Source organism: Felis catus, chromosome B4 (assembly GCF_018350175.1).
Source record: "Felis catus isolate Fca126 chromosome B4, F.catus_Fca126_mat1.0, whole genome shotgun sequence".
NCBI classification, from domain to species: Eukaryota; Metazoa; Chordata; class Mammalia; order Carnivora; family Felidae; genus Felis; species Felis catus.
In genome coordinates, this window is record NC_058374.1 from 62564984 (window position 1) to 62584451 (window position 19468).

Below are 19468 nucleotides of genomic sequence, written 5' to 3' on the forward strand. Positions count from 1 at the left end.
TTGCCGAAGTCAAATACAACATTCAACAACAGTTTTCAAGTACAATTACTCCTTTACCTGATTTAATTTTGCTTTTTCCCACATTCTTGCTACTCTGAAATAGCCAGAGAGATCACCTTTTTCATCTAAAACTTCTCTTATTTGGGGGTTTATGAGCTGGGTTTCCTCTAGAAATGCAATTTTCAAAGTCCAAAGAAGTAATGGGACTTAAAACACCATGCGTGTCAAGGGCAAGTGATCACATCCCTGTGCCTCCGGGAACCCAAGGGCTATCTCAAGACTCTGGGTCTATGAATAATGTCTTCAATATCTGTCTTTTCCTTTCGCTTGACTGTAAATTTCAAGGAATGATTAACTCCACTTATTAAAAAACAAAAGGGAACCACCACCGCGAGAGAAAAATACCTTCTAGGTGTTTATTTAAAATAAATTCCACCTTCTCTGGAAGGGCAATGCATTTATCTTAACAAGTAGTAGTACTGAATCCCTGAAGCTCTATTTCAAGCACTCACTTTTCATTTACCTCATCTGGCTAGATGTCCTGACCTAAGCTAATCATTCCTAGTCTCTACTGACTTGTGAGATTCAGAGGAAATGAATATAAGCTATTTATAGGACAACTTTAATTAAAAATGCTTGTGACCAGAGAATGGCTCTGACAAATAATACTGTCTGCTTTACACCAGAGTCCCCAAGAACCGCTGCCTCAGCATGAAATCACCTTTGAGGGTGATGGTTAAAATGGGCAGCATGCAAGCATGGGCTCCTCTCCAAGGCTGAAGCATTTTCAGGACTGTGGAAATAAAATGGGCCTTGGGGGAGAAATAAAACATAGTCAACATCTCCACTTCTTACATGCTGTAATTACCCAACACAACACGGTTTTTACCTCAAGGAAAGGAAAGTGAAGAGTAGATCTCTGGAAAAGGCACCTTGACTGTAATTTACTCTCTTGGGTCAACCGATATGTTTGGAAAACTTCTTACCGTTCAAGTTGCAGCAGCCAGGAGGACAAATGGACATGGGCTTAATGCAGCAGTCCTCAAACTTCTTGGTTTTGTGGATACTTTTATACTCTAAAAATTACTGAGGACCCCCAAAGAGCTTTGTTTATGTGGGCTACATCTGTCAATATTTACCACAACAGACATAAAGCTGAGAAATTTTAAAAATATTTACTAGTTTATTTAAAATATAATAAACTAAAACATAACACATTTGTGTGACAATAAAAAATATTTTTCCACCGCAAAAAAAAATACTGGCATTATTTCATGTTTTTGCAAATCTCTTTAATGTTTGGCTTAATAGAAGACAGCTGGATTCCCATATCTAGTTTTGTGCTAATCTATTTTTCATGGGTGCGTGTGTGCTAATCTATTTTTATGTTTTTAGTTGAAGTATGGGAAGAAATGTTGGTCTCACACAGATATTTAATTGGAAAATGGGAGAATATTTTAATAGTCTTTCCATAATTATAAATATGTCATGTATCCTCTAAAAAAATACTGTACACTCACAAAAGAACGAGAGTAAAAAAGGCAAATGACTTGTCAGTAGTATTGTGAAAACTGCATTGACCTTCTTGGACCTCAAGTGTCCCCAGTCAACACTTTGTGAACAGCTGGCTTAATGAATGGCCTGTAACGTGCACTTCCTGTGCGGAAGGTGTAAGATGTGGTATTCCAAAGTGGTGAAGGACCTACAGGGAGGAGATGGAAAGTTGTGCTAATGCCCTGACATCATGGTCATGCATCTGAATTGTTTTCTGGAAGTATTTTTATGAACACACAGAGCCATAAGGTTATTTCCCCTTTAGTCCAATGCCTTTATTTACTATGACAAACTTGGTAAGTTTAGGATCAATGGATGTTTAAACTCATGTCTCTAAGAAACTCTTCAAGACATAGGAGCTCAAAACACACAGCGGAGATTGCCTGCTTTCTCACCCACTCCTTTGCTTTTATTTTCTTTACAAAACAGTTCTTCCACCCATCAGTCATCAGCATGGACATTCATGAGAAATGAGCTGCCAATATTTGATGTCTAATTCTCTTTCTCATCCAACTAAAATGAAAATTAACTTGGCATTTCTCCTCACCAAGGAAATGTCAGGTATTTCTTAATCTTGAATTTTTTTTTTTATCACCCAGCAGACTGTGATCAACACCACTCTGTAACAATTTAAGTATGCAAGAAGTAATCACTTTAAAGAGGAAATGCTAAGAATTGTTAAATACAAGCTAAAAGTACGACAAGAGTAAGCAACCACAGGTGTAAAACACTGTCAGGAGACCAGGAAAAAAAGGGGTGGGGGGAGCCCACATTTGCAGAGAATTGCAGTTCCCTCCATCTGCAAACTCTTCTCACACTATTTTGTACTTATTCTCTGTAGGCACACAATTTTCTATTAAAAGAAGAGATACCACTTTTCTTCACCCCAGAGCTGTCACACGGTCTATTTCCTCTAGCCAGAAAGTTTTTCATATTCATTTTTACCTTGTTGATATCTAAAAGTTCTTTAGGAATCAGGTTAAATGTCACTTTTTGGCCACTGCCCCTGTTCTCCATATGTTCCTTCCCACATTAGGTTAGGTCCCTAGAATATTCTCAATGGTACTTTCTCTTTGCACATTTGTTGTAATTGTGTTAGATATTGGATATGGATATGGGACTGTAATTCTTTGCTTAGGGATAGCCTTCCTTCTATACTCTTAAGTTCCATGAGGATAAGGCCCACACCTGATTAGCTCAACAATCCTAATGCTGGGGCACCTGAGTGGCTCGGTTAGTTAAACATTCAACTTTGGCTCAGGTCATGATCTAGCGGTTCGTGAATTTGAGCCCCAAGTCTGGCTCTGTGCTGACAGCTCAGAGCCCAGAGCCTGCTTCAGATTCTGTGTCTCCTGATCTCTCTGCCCCTCCCCTACTTGTGCTCTGTCTCTCTCTCTCTCTCAAAAAAAATGAATAAACATTAACAAAAAAAAAAATCCTAATGCTTAGTGGTACTTGTGCTGAATAATTAAATCAATAAATTATTAAGGGAGGGTCTAGTTCAAGTTGATTTGGCCACAATATATGTGGCTGAATCTACCCAAAGGATGGCAGGAGACTTTTCACTCTTGGTCTATATTCCTAACTTATATTTTATTGTTCCAATTTCTTTTCATTCCTATATCATGTGAAGTCATATCCCAAAATACATAAAAGAAAAATATTTTAAGTGTTATGAAATTAATTAATTGAGTTTTTCAAGAGGCTATAAACCTGAGGCTAGCAACAATTTACAGTAGGTCAGGGTCATAAGCAGTGTTAATTTTTTTTCCCTTTACTGATAGTGTAATGCAAGCTATATAATCTATTGTAAGAGTAGGCTGGTTAAAAATGATGGTGGGCTTATAAATGTTTACAATCCTATCTGTGAAGCTGGAGTACAGCCAGCTCTGAGTGTTAATGGAGAACCAGGAGAGAACAGTAAGCCCGAGACCACCTTGACTTCGAATCTAAGAGTTTATTTTCTGTTCTCAGTCTTCTTGACTTTGCTGCAGTAGACAAACAGGCATATCAGGGTTTTTTTTCTGGATTTTTTTTTAATGTATCTAACATCTATGACAACTCACCCTCCTGGCTTTCCTCTATCACTTCTCTCTTTCCTTTCCACTCCCTCCACACTCTACCTCATTGACCCTACCCATTACCATGGTCCAATCATGGGGCCTCGGTGTCATACAGTGAAAGAGCAGTGCCAATGAGTCAAAAGACCAGGCTTTAGTCCTGGTCCTGACACTAGTTATTTGTCCGACCTTGAGAGGCACTTAATTCTGTGAACTTCATATTTCTCTCTGTAAAATAATCAGGTTAAAAAATTCTTTAAGTTATCCACCCCACCCCCAACACACACACACTATTCTTCATTTTCCCCTCAGAGAAATTACCTACTCATAATATGGTTCCATTAATTTGAAGTCCTAAGTCCGTCTTCCCAGTCCTAATCTTTCTCACTGCCATCTGCCCACATGCTATTTCCACTTAAATGTTCCACTAACATTCAACACTTAAAGGCTGGATACTGCGGGCAGCAGAGAATATTGGTATCACTCTTTCAGAAAGCAGATTAGTAATGTATCTCAAGAACAATGTAGTAAGGTATCTCACTGAAATATGTTGATACTCTTTGATGTGAGAATTCCACTTTTAGGAATCTATCAGAAATGACTCAAAATATTGTTTTGGAAAAGCCATAAGAAAGGAAAAGTTTGGGGTGCCTGGGTGGCTTGGTCGGTTAAGCATCTGACTCTTGATTTCCAGATCATGATCTCACAGTTCATGGGTTCAAGCTCCACATTGGGCTCTGTGTTGACAGAATGGAGCCTGCTTGGGATTCTCTCTCTCCCTCTCAATCACCCCTCCCCTCCTCTCTCTCTCTGCCCCTCCCCTCTTCACTCTCTCTCTCTCTCTCTCAAAATAAACAAATCAACTTAAAAGCAATTAAAAAAAGAAAGGAAAAGCACACTGCCACACACATACACAGAACCCAAGTGTACAAAAGTTGGGTTAATTTATTATGTAAATTAGAATATATCATTTTGATAACTAGTAAGTAGCCATTAAAATGGTATTTATGGACCTAAACGTAAGACAGGAAGCCATCAAAATCCTTGAGGAGATAGCAGGCAAAAACCTCTTTGACCTTGGCCACAGCAACTTCTTACTCAACACATCTCTGGAGGCAAGGGAAACAAAAGCAAAAACAAACTACTGGGACCTCATCAAAATAAAAAGCTTCTGCACAGTGAAGGAAGCCATCAGCAAAACTAAACGACAACCAACGGAATGGGAGAAGATAGTTGCAAATGACATATCAGATAAAGGGTTAGTATCCAAAATCTACAAAGAACTTACCAAACCCAACACCCAAAAAACAAATAATCCAGTGAAGAAATGGGCAAAAGACATGAATAGACCCTTCTCCAAAGAAGACATCCAGATGGCCAACCGACACATGAAAAAATGCTCAACATCACTCATCAACAATGAGATACCACCTTACACACCTGTCAGAATGGCTAACATTAACAACTCAGGCAACAACAGATGTTGGTGAGGATGTGGAAAAAAAGAGGATCTCTTTTGCACTGCTAGTGGGAATGAAAACTGGTGGAGCCACTCTGGAAAAGAGTATGAGGTTCCTCAAAAAATTAAAAATAGAACTACCTTATGACCCAGCAATTGCACTACTAGGCATTTATCCAAGGGATACAGGTGTGCTGTTTTGAAGGGGCACATGCAACCGAATGTTTATAGCAGCACTCTCAACAATAGCCAAATTATGGAAAGAGCCCAAATGCCCATTGATGGATGAATGGATAAAGAAGATGTGGTATATATATACAATGGAGTATTACTCGGCAATCAAAAAGAATGAAATCTTGCGTTTGCAACTATGTGGATGGAACTAGAGGGTATTATGCTAAGCAAAATTAGAGAAAGATGAATATCATATGACTTCACTCATACGAGGACTTTAAGATACAAAACAGATGAACATAAGGGAAAGGGAAGCAAAAATAATATAAAAAAAGGGAGAGGGACAAAACACAAGAGACTCTTAAATATGGAGAACAAACAAGAGGGTTACTGGAGGGGTTGAGGGAGGGGGGGATGGTTAAATGGGCAAGGGGCATTAAGGAATCTACTCCTGAAATCACTGTTGCACTATCTGCTACCTTGGATGTAAATTTAAAAATAAATAAATAAAAAGAGTTGCATGCTTAACTGACTAAGCAACCCAGGTGCCCCCTTTACCATTCTTTTTAAAAACAGAATAAAATTCATTTTATCTTGCAATCAGCAGATGAGTCCAGCAGACTATTTTATAAATTTAAAATACATTATGGGATTTTGGTGATCTTATTTTTCCTGTGTCTTGAAAGCTTGCTATTTGCAAGATGTTTCACCCTTACAAATTACTCTAAGATTATTTCATTATTACTAAACAATTATTCCCAACTTTGCATGAAGAAAAAAAAAAGACTAAAATAAAAGAAAAGAAGAATGGTGGGATCACTTAGAGAAGGATGATTTAATATTGAATACACTGGGGGCTCCTGGGTGGTTCGTTCAGTTTAAGCGTCCAACTCTTGGTTTTGGCTCAGGTCAGGATCTCACCATTCATGGGTTCAAGCCACATATCAGGCTCTGCACTAATGGCACAGAACCTGCTTGAGATTCTCTCTCTCCACCTCTTTCTGCCCCTCCAGCACACTCTCTCTCAAAATAAATAAATAAACTTAAAAAAATTTAAAAACGTTAAAAAAATGGTATTTATGAAGGCCATGAATATGTATGATATGCATAATTTAATGGCAAGTGAAAAGGATAGGATACAAATTACTTATGAATGTATGAAAACAAAATATTTATATTGCAAGACTTGCAGGGTATTAAAAAATAATAATATTTGTTGTTTCCAGATATTATATTAATGAAAGGTACATTTTATTTTCTCTGACTTTTCCCCACTTTTTCACTTTACATTTTCATATTATTTGTGTAATAGAAAAGGAATGTGGAAGCTGACCTCTTTCCTAAATTCTCCCTTCTCCTTGGCTTCCCCATGGCGTTCAGTGACCATGTGTCTTCTCAGTCCTTAAGGTGCTCTGCCCTGGAATTTTTAATTTTCTATTTTCTTTTCCTTTCAGCCTTCACCTACAAACAGTTCTTAAACACAAAGGGATTCTTTTTCCACAATAACGTCTGTCCATTCCCACACTTTGTTCCAGAAACGAGGCTCTCAACTACTCACACCGCATGGCATTTAAAAGCCTCCTCACAATATCCCACATATTTCCACATATTTTCTTCCTCTCCTGTTTTATAACCATTTGCTTAGACACTTGCCTTTGCTTCTTATTATCTATCAATGTCAAATTTGGGCTCCACTGTGGGCCTTAAAAAGCTCCAGCATGTAATATCTTTTCAACTTATTAACCCATTTTTCAAATTTCCCTTTCTCGATTTCTCTACCGTGCCCCAACAGAATTACTTGTTGCCTTCAGGTTCCAACAGAGCAAGGAATACAATGTTAGTCTCAGATAAATCCCAGAAGGGATTATCACCCTCACAGTTTTACCAGCAGTGAGGATGAGAAGAGGTGTCAACAGACAGCTGCATGCTTACAGTAAGAGCAACAAGGCATGGCAAACGACACTTGTGTTTTTTTTGTTTTGTTGTTTTTTAATAGACTCACAACCTTCAATCAGGGGAAGGGTTTCAGCAGGTTTCTGACACAGTGTCTCACAATATCCAAGTAGATAAGACGAGGTGAGCTAGATGCTAATATGATTTGATCAGTTAACCAAAAATTAAATAACTGTACCTAAAGAGTCTTGGGTAAAATAGAGGTCAACGTGGAGAGAAGATCCTACAAACACAATGTAGGGCTTTCTAACCTGCTACTCATCTCTGCAGCATTTTTTAAAACCAAATACGTAAATGAGTAGCTAGAAACTATTCTTAGTTAATTCGCCAAGTAAAATATCTGGAAAGGGTAGTTAATACAAAGAATGTCAGAAAAAAGGACTAAAAAGTCCTAGAACACCTGAAATTTCCAGGCTGATAATAAAGAGGTTGAAATTAAATACAGATAAAGATGAATCCTCTTATCCAGGCTGTAAAAACATGCCTGCAAAATGGGTGAGACCTGGACTAACAAGTGTTCACATTGTTTAGAAATTTCAGTTGACTATCACTCATCACCAGGGAAATACAAATCAAAGCGACACTGAGATACCACCTCACACCAGTCAGAGTGGCTAAAATGAACAAATCAGGAAACTATAGATGCTGACGAGGATGTGGAGAAATGGGAACCCTCCTGCACTGTTGGTGGGAATGAAAACTGGTGCAGCCGCTCTGGAAAACAGTGTGAAGGTTCCTCAAAAAATTAAAAATAGAACTACCCTACGACGCAGCAATAGCACTACTAGGAATATATCCAAAGGATACAGAAGTGCTGATGCATAGGGGCACATGTATCCCAATGTTTATAGCAGCGCTTTCAACAATAGTCAAATTATGGAAAGAGCCTAAATGTCTGTCAACTGATAAATGGATAAAGATGTGGTTTATGTATAAATGGAATACTACTTGGCAATGAAAAAGAATGAAATCTTGCCATTTGCAGCAACGTGGATGGAACTGGAGAGTATTATGCTACGTGAAATAAGTCAGAGAAAGAAAGATACCATATGTTTTCACTCATATGTGGAACTTGAGAAACTTAACAGAAGACCATGAGGGAAGGGAAGGGGAGAAAAATAGTTACAGAGAGGGAGGGAGGCAAACCATAAAAGACTCTTAAATGCAGAGAACAAACGGAGGGAGCGGCAGAGAGGGGAAAATGGGTGATGGGCATTGAGGAGGGCACTTGTTGGGATGAACACTGGGTGTTGTATATAAGTGAAGAATCATGGGAATTTACCACCGAAACCAAGAGCACACTGTATACACTGTATGCTAGCCAACTTGACAATAAATTATATTGAAAAAAGAAAAAAAAAAGAAAAAGAAATTTCCATTGACTGTATCTCCCATGTGAGCCAAAGCATCATGTGGATGCCAGATAACCAGTATCATTCGTTTTAGGGCATCATTTATTAGACACAAGGGATGTCAAGCCAGGCAAGCATTTCTATTCCACCCTGACCTTGCTGAACTACAGTTCAATATGAGAAGTATACTGTCATAGAGAAAATGGACAGTCCAGAGGCTATGCAAAGCAACATGACCAGAAGCAAAGAATTTGGAAACCAGGGTAAAAGAGAAACAAGGTGAAAGAAACAAGGTTAGCTTTGAAAATGATAATCAGAGAAGTGATAACATAGCTGTGTTCTTCAGCTATGTGCAACAAGCTCTCTGTTAGAATGAGCTCAAAGGGAGCAAATTATAGGATGACTGACTTTAGCTCAGCGTAGGAAACCATTTTCTATCAATAGATTGGCCCACGACCATAGTATGCATGGGCCATGCATGTGTCCAGGTGACACTGGAAGGTAACCTGTTAAGTGAAGGGATGGTTTCACAAGTGTGTTACAGAGTGACCAAGGTTTGTGGTCACTGCTTTGATATACTCTGGGAGTCTGAAATGCTCAAAAGTTATTAGGTAAGGTTGTGCCACCAAGAAATGAATTCATTTGCTACTGAAGAATGTTAAGCTGGTGGATTTTTCTCTACCAGTTTCTCTGTGCCTTGCTTGTGCCTCTGAAGCCTTCTTTTATTACTAAAGAATTCAAAACATGAAGACAAAATGTTGAAAGTCAGAGAGGGAAGGCAATCCTGAGTTATGCCCAACAGCTGTTCTCTTTGATGTTAAAATCAATTGCCCAAAGGAGCAAAGAGAAAACCTTCCAATCTTTCAATTACGTTCTTAGATCTCATAGCATTTTACATTTGAACTTCGAGTAAGAAAGCCTGGCAAAAGATGTGACCCTTGTATGGAAGAAAATATGATGATTGCAGTTTGTTCTTCTTAAAAATTGTTCATAACTTCAACTATGTGACACGCAATGACTTTACCTCAATTTATCACTGTGGTTCACGAAAATGAAATATCCCATAACTGAATTTAAATAAGGCATCTGATACTTCTTAAACATAACAGAGGAAAATGTGTATTTCTTGTCCTTTTCAAACTTCCACTTTCTATAAAATGTGTTAGTTAATAGCAAGACACTGCAGAAGGGACTGCAGGAAATTTCAAGGTCACATTTTTAGAAGAATAGCTTTTCATCAACTTGGAGCTCATCGATTTAGAAAGAACACACAAGTGAAGCTTACAGATATTGATTAAGGCAAATCACTTTTCACAGTATTAACATATTAATGCTGTATTTGTATAGAAACAATAGTACTAATTACAGTGGAACCACAGAGTATTCATTAAAAAATGCCTCAGCACTAAGGGCATTGAGAGTACACGTATACTGCTGAGCACTGAGTAATGTATAGCATTATTCAATCACTATATTGTGCACCCGAAGCTAACGTAACAGTGTATGTTAATTGTACTCGAATAAAAAAATGGTAAAGAACAATTCTAACGACTTGCCAAGTGAAATATCTAGAAAGGGTAGTTAATACAAAGAATGTCAGAAAAAAGGACTAAAAATCACTTAGTTGATGTTAAAGAAGATTAATTTCAGGCACTCAAAATGTTAATGCCATAGATGCAGTAAAGATCATCTAGAATATTTATCAATTTTCATATTTGGAAACTGGGGCCCAGAGAGGTAAAGTACTCCTCACCCAAGTCTGTGTAGTTGGTTAACTATGGAGTAAGGTCTAGAACTAGGTCTCTTAGTCCCCTGTCAATTGCTCTTAGTATCACACTACAGAGTAACTGAATCCCAAAGTAAATCAAGTGAAGACACACTGAATGACTGCATTACACAGTAAATTATCCTAAGCCCTGGAAAAGAAATAGGTATCTAAAGAAGATGCTGCTTTTCTTAAAATAACTTACGGTCTTGTGAAGAAAATAAACCTGAAAAATTGCTTAGATTATAGTTCAAGATATTAACTCAAGAAATAAAAATATGTGATTGGTTTGCATGTTGGTATGTGTTCCCATTAACATTATAGGAGCCCCGAGGAGGGGTGCCTGGGTGACTCAGTCAGTTAAGCATCTGATTCTTCGTTTCAGTTTAGGTCATGATCTCACGGTTTGTGGGAATTGAGCCCCAAGTTAGGCTCTGTGCTGACAGTGCGGATCCCTGCTTGGGATTCTCTCTCTCCCTCCCTCTCTGCCCTTCCCCACCCTGTGTGCGCTCTCTCTCTTTCTCTCTCTCTCTCAAAATAGATAAATAAACATTTTTTTTTAAAAAGGAACTCTGAGGAAACATGACTCCCCACGAGAAGGGGAGGTGGAGAAATTTCGGAGGAAGATGTGGGAGTTGAATTGGATCTTGAAAACTCGGCAGGATTTATAGGGGATAAAGAAAAGACGGCATTTTAAGAAGACAGAAGTATATGAATATATACAAGTTCTACTCATATCTGTAAAAAACTCCCCCCAAAACAACATACTGTGTTATCACTGGTCTTAGGTAAATGACAATATAATTTATCTTACTTAAGTATAATTACTTACTTTAAGCATAATTTTCATCAAGAAGGAACAGTTAAATGTTTATTATCTGTCCTGGTGAGTTGGGGAAAAAAAAGATATGAAGTGGGCACTATTGGTGGAATGCTTTATTTACAGTTGACCCTTGAACAACATAGGTATGAACAGTGTGGGTCCACTTATACGTGGATTTTTTTTTGATAAATATAGCACAGTGCTGTAAGTGTTTTTTCCTTATGATTTTCTTAATAACATTTTCTTTTCCCTAGCTTACTTTGTTATAAGAATACAGTATATAATACATATAACATACAAAATATATGTAATCAACTATTTATGTTATTGGTAAGGCTTCCAGTCAACAATAGGCTTTTAGTAGTTAAGTTTTGGGGGAGTCAGTATGTGGATTTTCAACTGTGCAGGTGGTCAGTGCCCCTAATCCCCTCATTGTTCAAGAGTCAACTGTATTTACTTACTTATACCTCATTATTCCACGAAGAAATTGAGGTAGCTTTTAAAAATTGAAAACATCCGGGGCGCCTGGGTGGCTCAGTCGGTTGGGCGACTGACTTCGGCTCAGGTCATGATCTCGCAGTCCGTGAGTTCGAGCCCCGCATCGGGCTCTGTGCTGACAGCTCAGAGCTTGGAGCCTGTTTCGGATTCTATGTCTCCCTCTCTCTCTGACCCTCCCCCGTTCATGCTCTGTCTCTCTCTGTCTCAAAAATAAATAAACATTAAAAAAAATTTAAAAAAAAATAAATAAAAATAAAAATTGAAAACATCCAAGAAAAATAATAAAAAATAAAAATTGAAAACAAAAACTGAATAAAATAAATTAAGGAAAATGATAAACCTGGGAGTAAAAGCAGCACATAGAGAAGAGCAGAATATACAGTCTAGATGGTTGTTAGAGGATGGGGAAAGGGGGATGGAAATACACTTGACCCTTTTCAGAATTTCCAAGATTTTTTCCTGCATTAGATTAAAAATAAAGCAAAAAGCTTGTAACTCAGGAGAAGCTGAGCCTTTCCTAACAGTGAGATGAGAGAAATTTCTCCTGAGTCCTCATAAAGAAGCCACTGAATGATGCAGCAGGTGCTGTCCTCACCCCCACCCCTGACTCTATGGTTACAAAGAATAATTTCTCACAGTGGTCCTCATACTATCGCTCCGTGTAGGACAAAATCATCACATGTAGGTATGATCAATTGCAAAACAGTGTGGCCCACAGGCTTAGTTCTACTGTAATGTAAGAATAAAATTTAGGCTATATACTGGATTGGAGGGACCATATGCTCTCCAGTTCATATGGATTCATTTATTCACTCAAAATTTATTGATTGCATATAACGTGACAGACACTGGGAAACAGCCATGAATAGAAGAGATGGTCATTCTCATGAGTTAAATATTCTAGTGGTGGGAGAAGGATCATAGACAAACATATGTTAGATGGTGATAAACACTTTTGGGAAACATAAGGCAGGGCAAGGTGAAAGAGAACATGGTGGTCAGTCAGGGTGAGGTTGCTAGTTAAGAAGGGTAATTGCAGACAACCCCTCAGATATGGTAACATTGCAGAGAAACCAGCATGACGTGAGGAAGGATACCCTAAGATGTCTGAGAGAAAACTTGCAGACAAAGGAAACAGTTAGTGCAGAGGCTCCAAGAGAGAAGCATGCTTGGCATGTGTGAGTAACTGCCAGACACCCAGCCAGACAGGGTGGGGCGGGGGGAGGGAGGGGAGGATAAAGGTCTTCTTATGAAAATGAACGAGCCAGGATGAGGTGAGAAAAAGGGATGAAGACAGTCAATCTTTGCTTCAGAAGGTTCCCACAGTGTTCAAGGGTCCCTGGGTGGCTCAGCTGGTTAAGCAGAAAGTTCCCACATTGTCTGCTTCAACACAAGCCAAAGGTAGCTGAGGACCGCCAGTGTATAACAGAATGCAATCATCATCACATCAGCTTGACCATTATGCTAAAACATGCATTGAAATCACCCACCACAGACCTGAGCTTCAGTCTAAAGCCCCCCTACACTATACAGAGAATATTAGAGCATGAAAACTAGTCTTATCATTTCTGACACTTAAATGTCCACAGAAAGTTCTAAATTTGCTTCCTGTTGAAACATCCAAAATTTTTTCAATGCAAATTGCACATTTATGTAACTGATATCAAATCATGTATCAGTATCAAATCATTCATTACATTTCAGCCAACTGAATGCTGCAGGGCATCTTTTGAAGGTGTTGACTTTGATTTTAAAGACAATCTGGCCAATTGTGTGATAGCAGAATCCACTGTCTATTGAGGGCACTTATGTGTGTCAACAAAACTGCATCATCAATTTAGAGAAGACAGTTTATGCTTGTTTCCCCTTAGCAGGGGGCATGCATCCAGAACACTGAAAAATAGTATCCAATCATTTAGACACAAGTGAAGAGAGAAGGGGAATAAGAATATCCCTGTATACCATGAGAAATGTTATCTCTTCAGAGCCTGTTCTATAAGCCTCTGCGATCTTTTAACAGGTATTGAGACACAGGATCTATTATCAGTAATTGGTTCCACATTGAGTTTGGAGATCTGACTCCATTAGCAAGTCCCCAGAAAAATATAAGAAATAGCAATAAAACTAGCAAATACAGTGTATTATTCTTGAGAGATTTTGCCCCAAAGTGATATAGAATACATGAATGACCTCTAATGACCTCTACTCTTTGTCTAAAGGCTACCTTCAGTACACAGAGAGTATTGGGGTAAGAAGCCAGGCTTATAATTTCTGTCAAGAAGAAAACAGACATAGAAATTAGTTGCTCAATATGGGGTTACAAACTGACTCATTGGTACCAAAATCTGGGTAATATTAATTTATATCTTCAACAGCAAAAACTTTTAAGTTTTTTTTTTTTTTTTTTTTTGAGAGACAGAGAGAGGGCAGGTGGGGGAGTGGCAGAGAAAGGGAGAAACAGAGAATCCTAAGCAGGCTCCATGCTGTCAGCACAGAGTCCGATGTGGGGCTCAAACTCATGAACTGTGACATCGTGACTGGAACTGAAATCAAGAGTCAGACACATAACTGACTGAGTCACCCAGGTACTCCTCAACAATAAACTTTTTAAAAAAATATGTGAAGTTGGGGCGCCTGGGTGGCGCAGTCGGTTAAGCGTCCGACTTCAGCCAGGTCACGATCTCGCGGTCCGTGAGTTCGAGCCCCGCGTCAGGCTCTGGGCTGATCTGTGTTTCCGATTCTGTGTCTCCCTCTCTCTCTGCCCCTCCCTCGTTCATGCTCTGTCTCTCTCTGTCCCAAAAATAAATAAACGTTGAAAAAAAAAATATGTGAAGTTCAAAGGAAACAATTACCTGCTCGGCCAGCAATGAAGCTAAGCTTGAATATGCATCTGCAAACTCTGGACCGTATTTAATGGAGTCCTTCAATAAGGTGATAGCCTCTTCTTTTTTCTCCTGGGACCTGGAGGTCATAAAGAGGGAAAAAACAGCATCTTTTAATAACATTGTGTTTAAATCCTCTGATTAGATGTAAAATCTCATTTCTTTTAGCAAAGATTACTGATTCCCTCTGGATTACATTGCAAATGAATTAAACTAGATTGTCTCAAGGTACTAACAGTTTCTGTCTCTGAATTCTAAGTGGAAAGAGGTGTAAATGATGCTGCAGGTTATTCACTGATTTTTCTACCTTCTATTTCCTGCTATACGCTTTTTGAGAGTTTTATTTAATATTTTACAAGTTTCGGGGTGCCTGGGTGGCTCACTCAGTTAAGCGTCCAACTCTTGGTTTCGGCTTGGGTCATGATCTTATGGTTCGTGAGTTTGAGTCCTGCGTTGGGCTCTGCACTGACAGTGTGGAGCCTGCTTGGGATTCTCTCTCTCTTTCTCTCTCTGCCCCTTGTCCACTCTCTGTCTCTAAATAAATAAATAAACTTAAAAAAAGATATTAACATGTTACAAGTTTGTTAACCAGAAAGCTTGACCACCAGAGGAGCAACGTGGAGGCACTCGAGGGAGCCGGTTTACAATGATGTGAACGATGTGCTGAGCCCCTGGAGGACGAGCTGTACCAATACAGGCTGGGTGCCATGGTGGCCCAGCCACCCGTCAGGCACAAGCCAGCCAAACTGCTCATGTGAACCTTTGCTTTTACATTGAAGAGGGATCCATTTATACATAATTTATGAAGTTAGGAGATACTGTGACTACTGGCTGGCAAAGAACGATCAGCTATTTTATTTATCACATTTTCATTGAAAATCTGGGCTGGTTCTGTCTTCTCCATTTTAGTCTTTTCTTGAAAGTAATTATTTCTGGTTCGAAGAGGACTCGAGGCCCCAAAGTTATTACCAATGTTTTGGGTAGCAGTTCTCTTTCCTGCAAGTGCCATGGGGGAAACACCGGGTCATTATCCTGATATCGACATTTTGAAGCCAAAAATATACAGTGGCAGTGATCAGCTTTGCTACAAATACAATTTCACAAACACTGGACACTTGCTAAGCAGTGGAATAAAAAAATAGAATCTCTGGAAGTATAGAAAGCACACAGCTTAAGAGTCCCCCCATCTTTACCAGTTACCACTATAGATTTATGTGCCTATGTTTTCACTATTTAGGGTCACCAATCACTCAGCAATGTACCATATAGACTCCGGTCAATTTTCGCATAACATTATAAATTTTCACAACAATCCCACACAGCAGGTGTTTACTGTCCTATCATATTCATTTTTCTAATAAGAAAACGTGGATTCAGAAAAGTCAAGTGACTCATCATGTTCATATAACCAGTCTTCTGGGTCGAGATCCAGTGCTTTCCCTTCACACCACATCTGCTTCTTCTAACTACTTAGAAACCCACCTCACATGACCTTGCTGCTCCAAGTGTGAGTCCTGGACCAGTATCATCACCACCACCAGGAGCTTGTTAGAAATGCAAAGCTTCTGGCCCCATTCAGACCTCCTGAATCAAACCCTACATTTAAAAAAGATTCTCTGGTAATTTGTTCGCATACTGAGATTTCAGCAGAATTGCTCCATAAATTAGCAAAGACAGCGCAGTGTAGCTCCTGCTGCAAGCCCCCTATGGCTTCAGTCTCTGTAGGATGAAGATCTGTAGAGGAAAAACTAATATTGACTCCACAAGCGTCAGTTCCAAGTACTAGAAGCAGCATGCTACAAGGCAATTTTACCTAGAAAGGAGTCTTCTCTCATAGACCTTGAAAAAAAAGACATGTTTCCAGCAAAGACCTTCCATTTAACTGTTGGGTTTAGCAAGCATCTATCATTATCTATTACTTGTTAGCCATTTCCTAAGGGAGGTGGCTGTCCATGCACTCCTCTTCTTACTGGGGGCAGAGCTAACCGGGCTCTTCCTGATGCACACTCCTGCCCCTGATATCAAGGTGAAACACCTGCATCCTTCAGTGGATTATTTTGGGATGTGGCTTGAAAGTTGCAGGGTTATAAGAAATTTGCATCACAGCTGTCTTAGTGCTGCTTTTTTATTGATTCAATCATTTAGTCAACAAACATTTAAAGAGTGTCTGTTAGGCTCTATGGAAGTCCAGGATGTTTACATACTTTGCGTTTTTAATCTAGAATATACCTTGAGGTACTTCTTCCACGGGCGCTTGTAAAGTAAAGCTTATTTTTTTAATCTTGATAATTTGACTATTGATCTCATGCTCAGCAGAACTCTTTTGCCAAGGATTTCATAAATCTTTATTAACATTAATTTGGAAATCCTCCCAAAATCCACAAAAAGATTTGGATTTAGGAAATTAAAGCTGAAGATTGAGTTCCCCGGGACATAATTGAGCTTGGATATTCTTCAAAATCAGCAGGAAAAAAACCCACAACAATTTGACAGGAAAGATTTAATGATTCTCATTGGTCAGGCTCACACCAGTCAGAACGGCAATTCAAACTTTTTATATATGATTTCAGTGAGATTAATGACCAGTTAATGACATCTAGGAATCTAAATACTTGAGGCTGTCCATTACCATTCATATGACACAGTGGAAAAGTTAGCATCACAGTTATTCACAGGGAGCTTGATTCTTTTTTTTTTTTTTTTTTACATTTATTTATTTTTGAGAGACAAAGAGAGACAGAGCACAAGTTGGGTAGGGGCAGAGAAAGAATGAGACACAGAATCCTAAGCAGACTCCCAGGCTCTGAGCTGTCAGCACAGAGCCCGAAGTGGGGCTCGAACTCACAAACCGTGAGATCATGACCTGAGTCGAAGTCGGACGCTTAACCGACTGAGCCAGGTGCCCCAGGGAGCTTGATTCTTTATGAAAAGCTGTATCTCTATTATTCTCTTGAGGGACTGACACATTTTCAGAAAAATAGCTCATCATGTAATTTTGTTTAGTACAGGAGTATTGCAAGATACAAAGACCAGGCAGAAAGGACATTTCCTCTTGGCTCTGCATTCTCGGGTGATTCTGCTTTTCTCTGGGAGCCTTTGAGAGTCATTAGACCCCAACAGGTGTCAGGCACATGCCACCTTAAGAGATATTTTTAAACGTTTTTACAAAAGCCCGAGGAATTGGTAAGCAATAATTTTGTTGTTGTTTTGTTTCTGAAAGGGAGAGAAATGGTAAGAAGAGACATTTCTCCTGTAGTCTCTCTTTTTGCTCAGCCTTTGGTGGGGGCTTGTGAAATAGGTGTGGTTTTGACACAATAACTTACAGAGGATTAATCTCAACAGTACTTTCTTTGGTCATACATTACCACGTGAGAACTGAACTTCAACTCATTTCTGGTTTCAGAGGCATCCCTTTTCCTATCCACATTACAGCCCATGTTTCTCTACTAAGTGCCTCATATTAATTAAAAATCAGTGACCATATTACTATAATTCTATTGAATAGACTACACCTTACTCAGTTTTGCTTGCTAACACCTTAGTTCACAACCTGCTTCTAGTCCCCTCTTTCTTCTTCTACTACACGCAGATAACTGACAAATACATATTTTCTACAGCGCTGCTTTCAACCCATTCCTTTATATAAAAATCTTCATTAATGCCCTGCTGCATACAGATAGACCATTTACAACCTTCCATAATATGGTTCTGACCAACATTCCAAACATAACCAGGTACACACTAGTCCAGCCAGACTGGGTGGACTTTGGCATTTATCCTACAGAACCTGAGAGATAACCGACTCCGTCGCTTTTCTACCCTCATGTGTACTTTAAAATCACTTAAGGTGCTTCTAAAAAGACCTTTTTGTTCTTAGGCTGGGCTTCTTAAGAGGAAACTCTCCATATGAATATGACAGCCATTCAGATTTGAGAATTATGGCTATAATCCATCCTCCTTGACGTAAACTAGAGGGAAATGAGACTCAGAGAGCCTCAGGGATTTGCCCTGGTCCCAAGTGAAAAGGAAGGCCTCATATAGGTCTCCTGGCCTCTCAGCCTGGTATTCATGCCTGACACTTCACAGATGGCTTTCCCCTCCCCTCCACTCAATGATGTTTTCCCTGTGCAATGGATTATCACCAGCTGACTCACAAGCTCAAAGCATGATCCCTCATCAGATCTACTAAACATATAACAAAATTAGAAAACATACATGTGCTACCTTTCTTATAGTTTTCTTTATGTATCTCTGTAAGGAAAAAGATGGCAGGGGAACAGCCGTCTGGAAGCCCTGTTATGGCCTCCAAAGGGGCAGCTGCCCATTGTTCTTCAGGTCAATATTTAAAGGGTGACTGAGCTCCAACTCATTTTCTTCTCCAAGACCCTGGCGCAGCACGTGAAGCACCCCTGCCCCTGCCTCCCAAGGAAGGAGCGTCTGTCCACCAGGGAGTGGCCATGTGGGCAAGTTGTTAAGGCTTCCCATTTCCTGATAGCTGTTTGCTGAACCTTTACTCTCTGCTAAGGACCCCGTAAGTGATTCTTTTGCATTATTCATTTTAATTCTCCCTAAGTATAATGAATTAGGCATCAGTATTTCCATTTTTAAGATTTAGAAAACAATACCAGCAACTATACCCCAACACGAATAAACTGAGATTTGGAGAGCTAAGTGATGTGCCTTCCAGCACACAGCTACTGTGACACCAGGATTCTAATTCAGAACTTCACATGTGTCCCGTTCCGTGGACAGGCCACCCTCAACACTTCTGCATCTACTCTCTTAAATGTTGGGCACTCTGGGACCATTACTAGGTTTTACGCTCCTTCATAGGCAAGACCCATGTCTTATTAACCTTACTTCTTTTATAGTAGCCATCTGTACACAGTAGAAGTTCAATAATTTTAGTAAAGTGACCTGTACATAGTAGAAATTCAATAATTGCTAA

General features: G+C 39.3%; 1 protein-coding gene across 4 annotated transcripts in view; it reads right to left on the reverse strand.

The window, feature by feature from the left end:
* TMTC1 (transmembrane O-mannosyltransferase targeting cadherins 1) overlaps positions 1-19468 on the reverse strand; it is a 278157-nt gene that overhangs the window by 24151 nt on the left and 234538 nt on the right. For all 4 annotated transcript variants that reach the window (XM_045061612.1, XM_045061614.1, XM_023256892.2 and 1 more), the window contains one exon: positions 14491-14599. In XM_045061612.1, coding sequence (XP_044917547.1) covers positions 14491-14599 — 109 coding nt within the window. The remainder of the gene's footprint in view (positions 1-14490; positions 14600-19468) is intronic.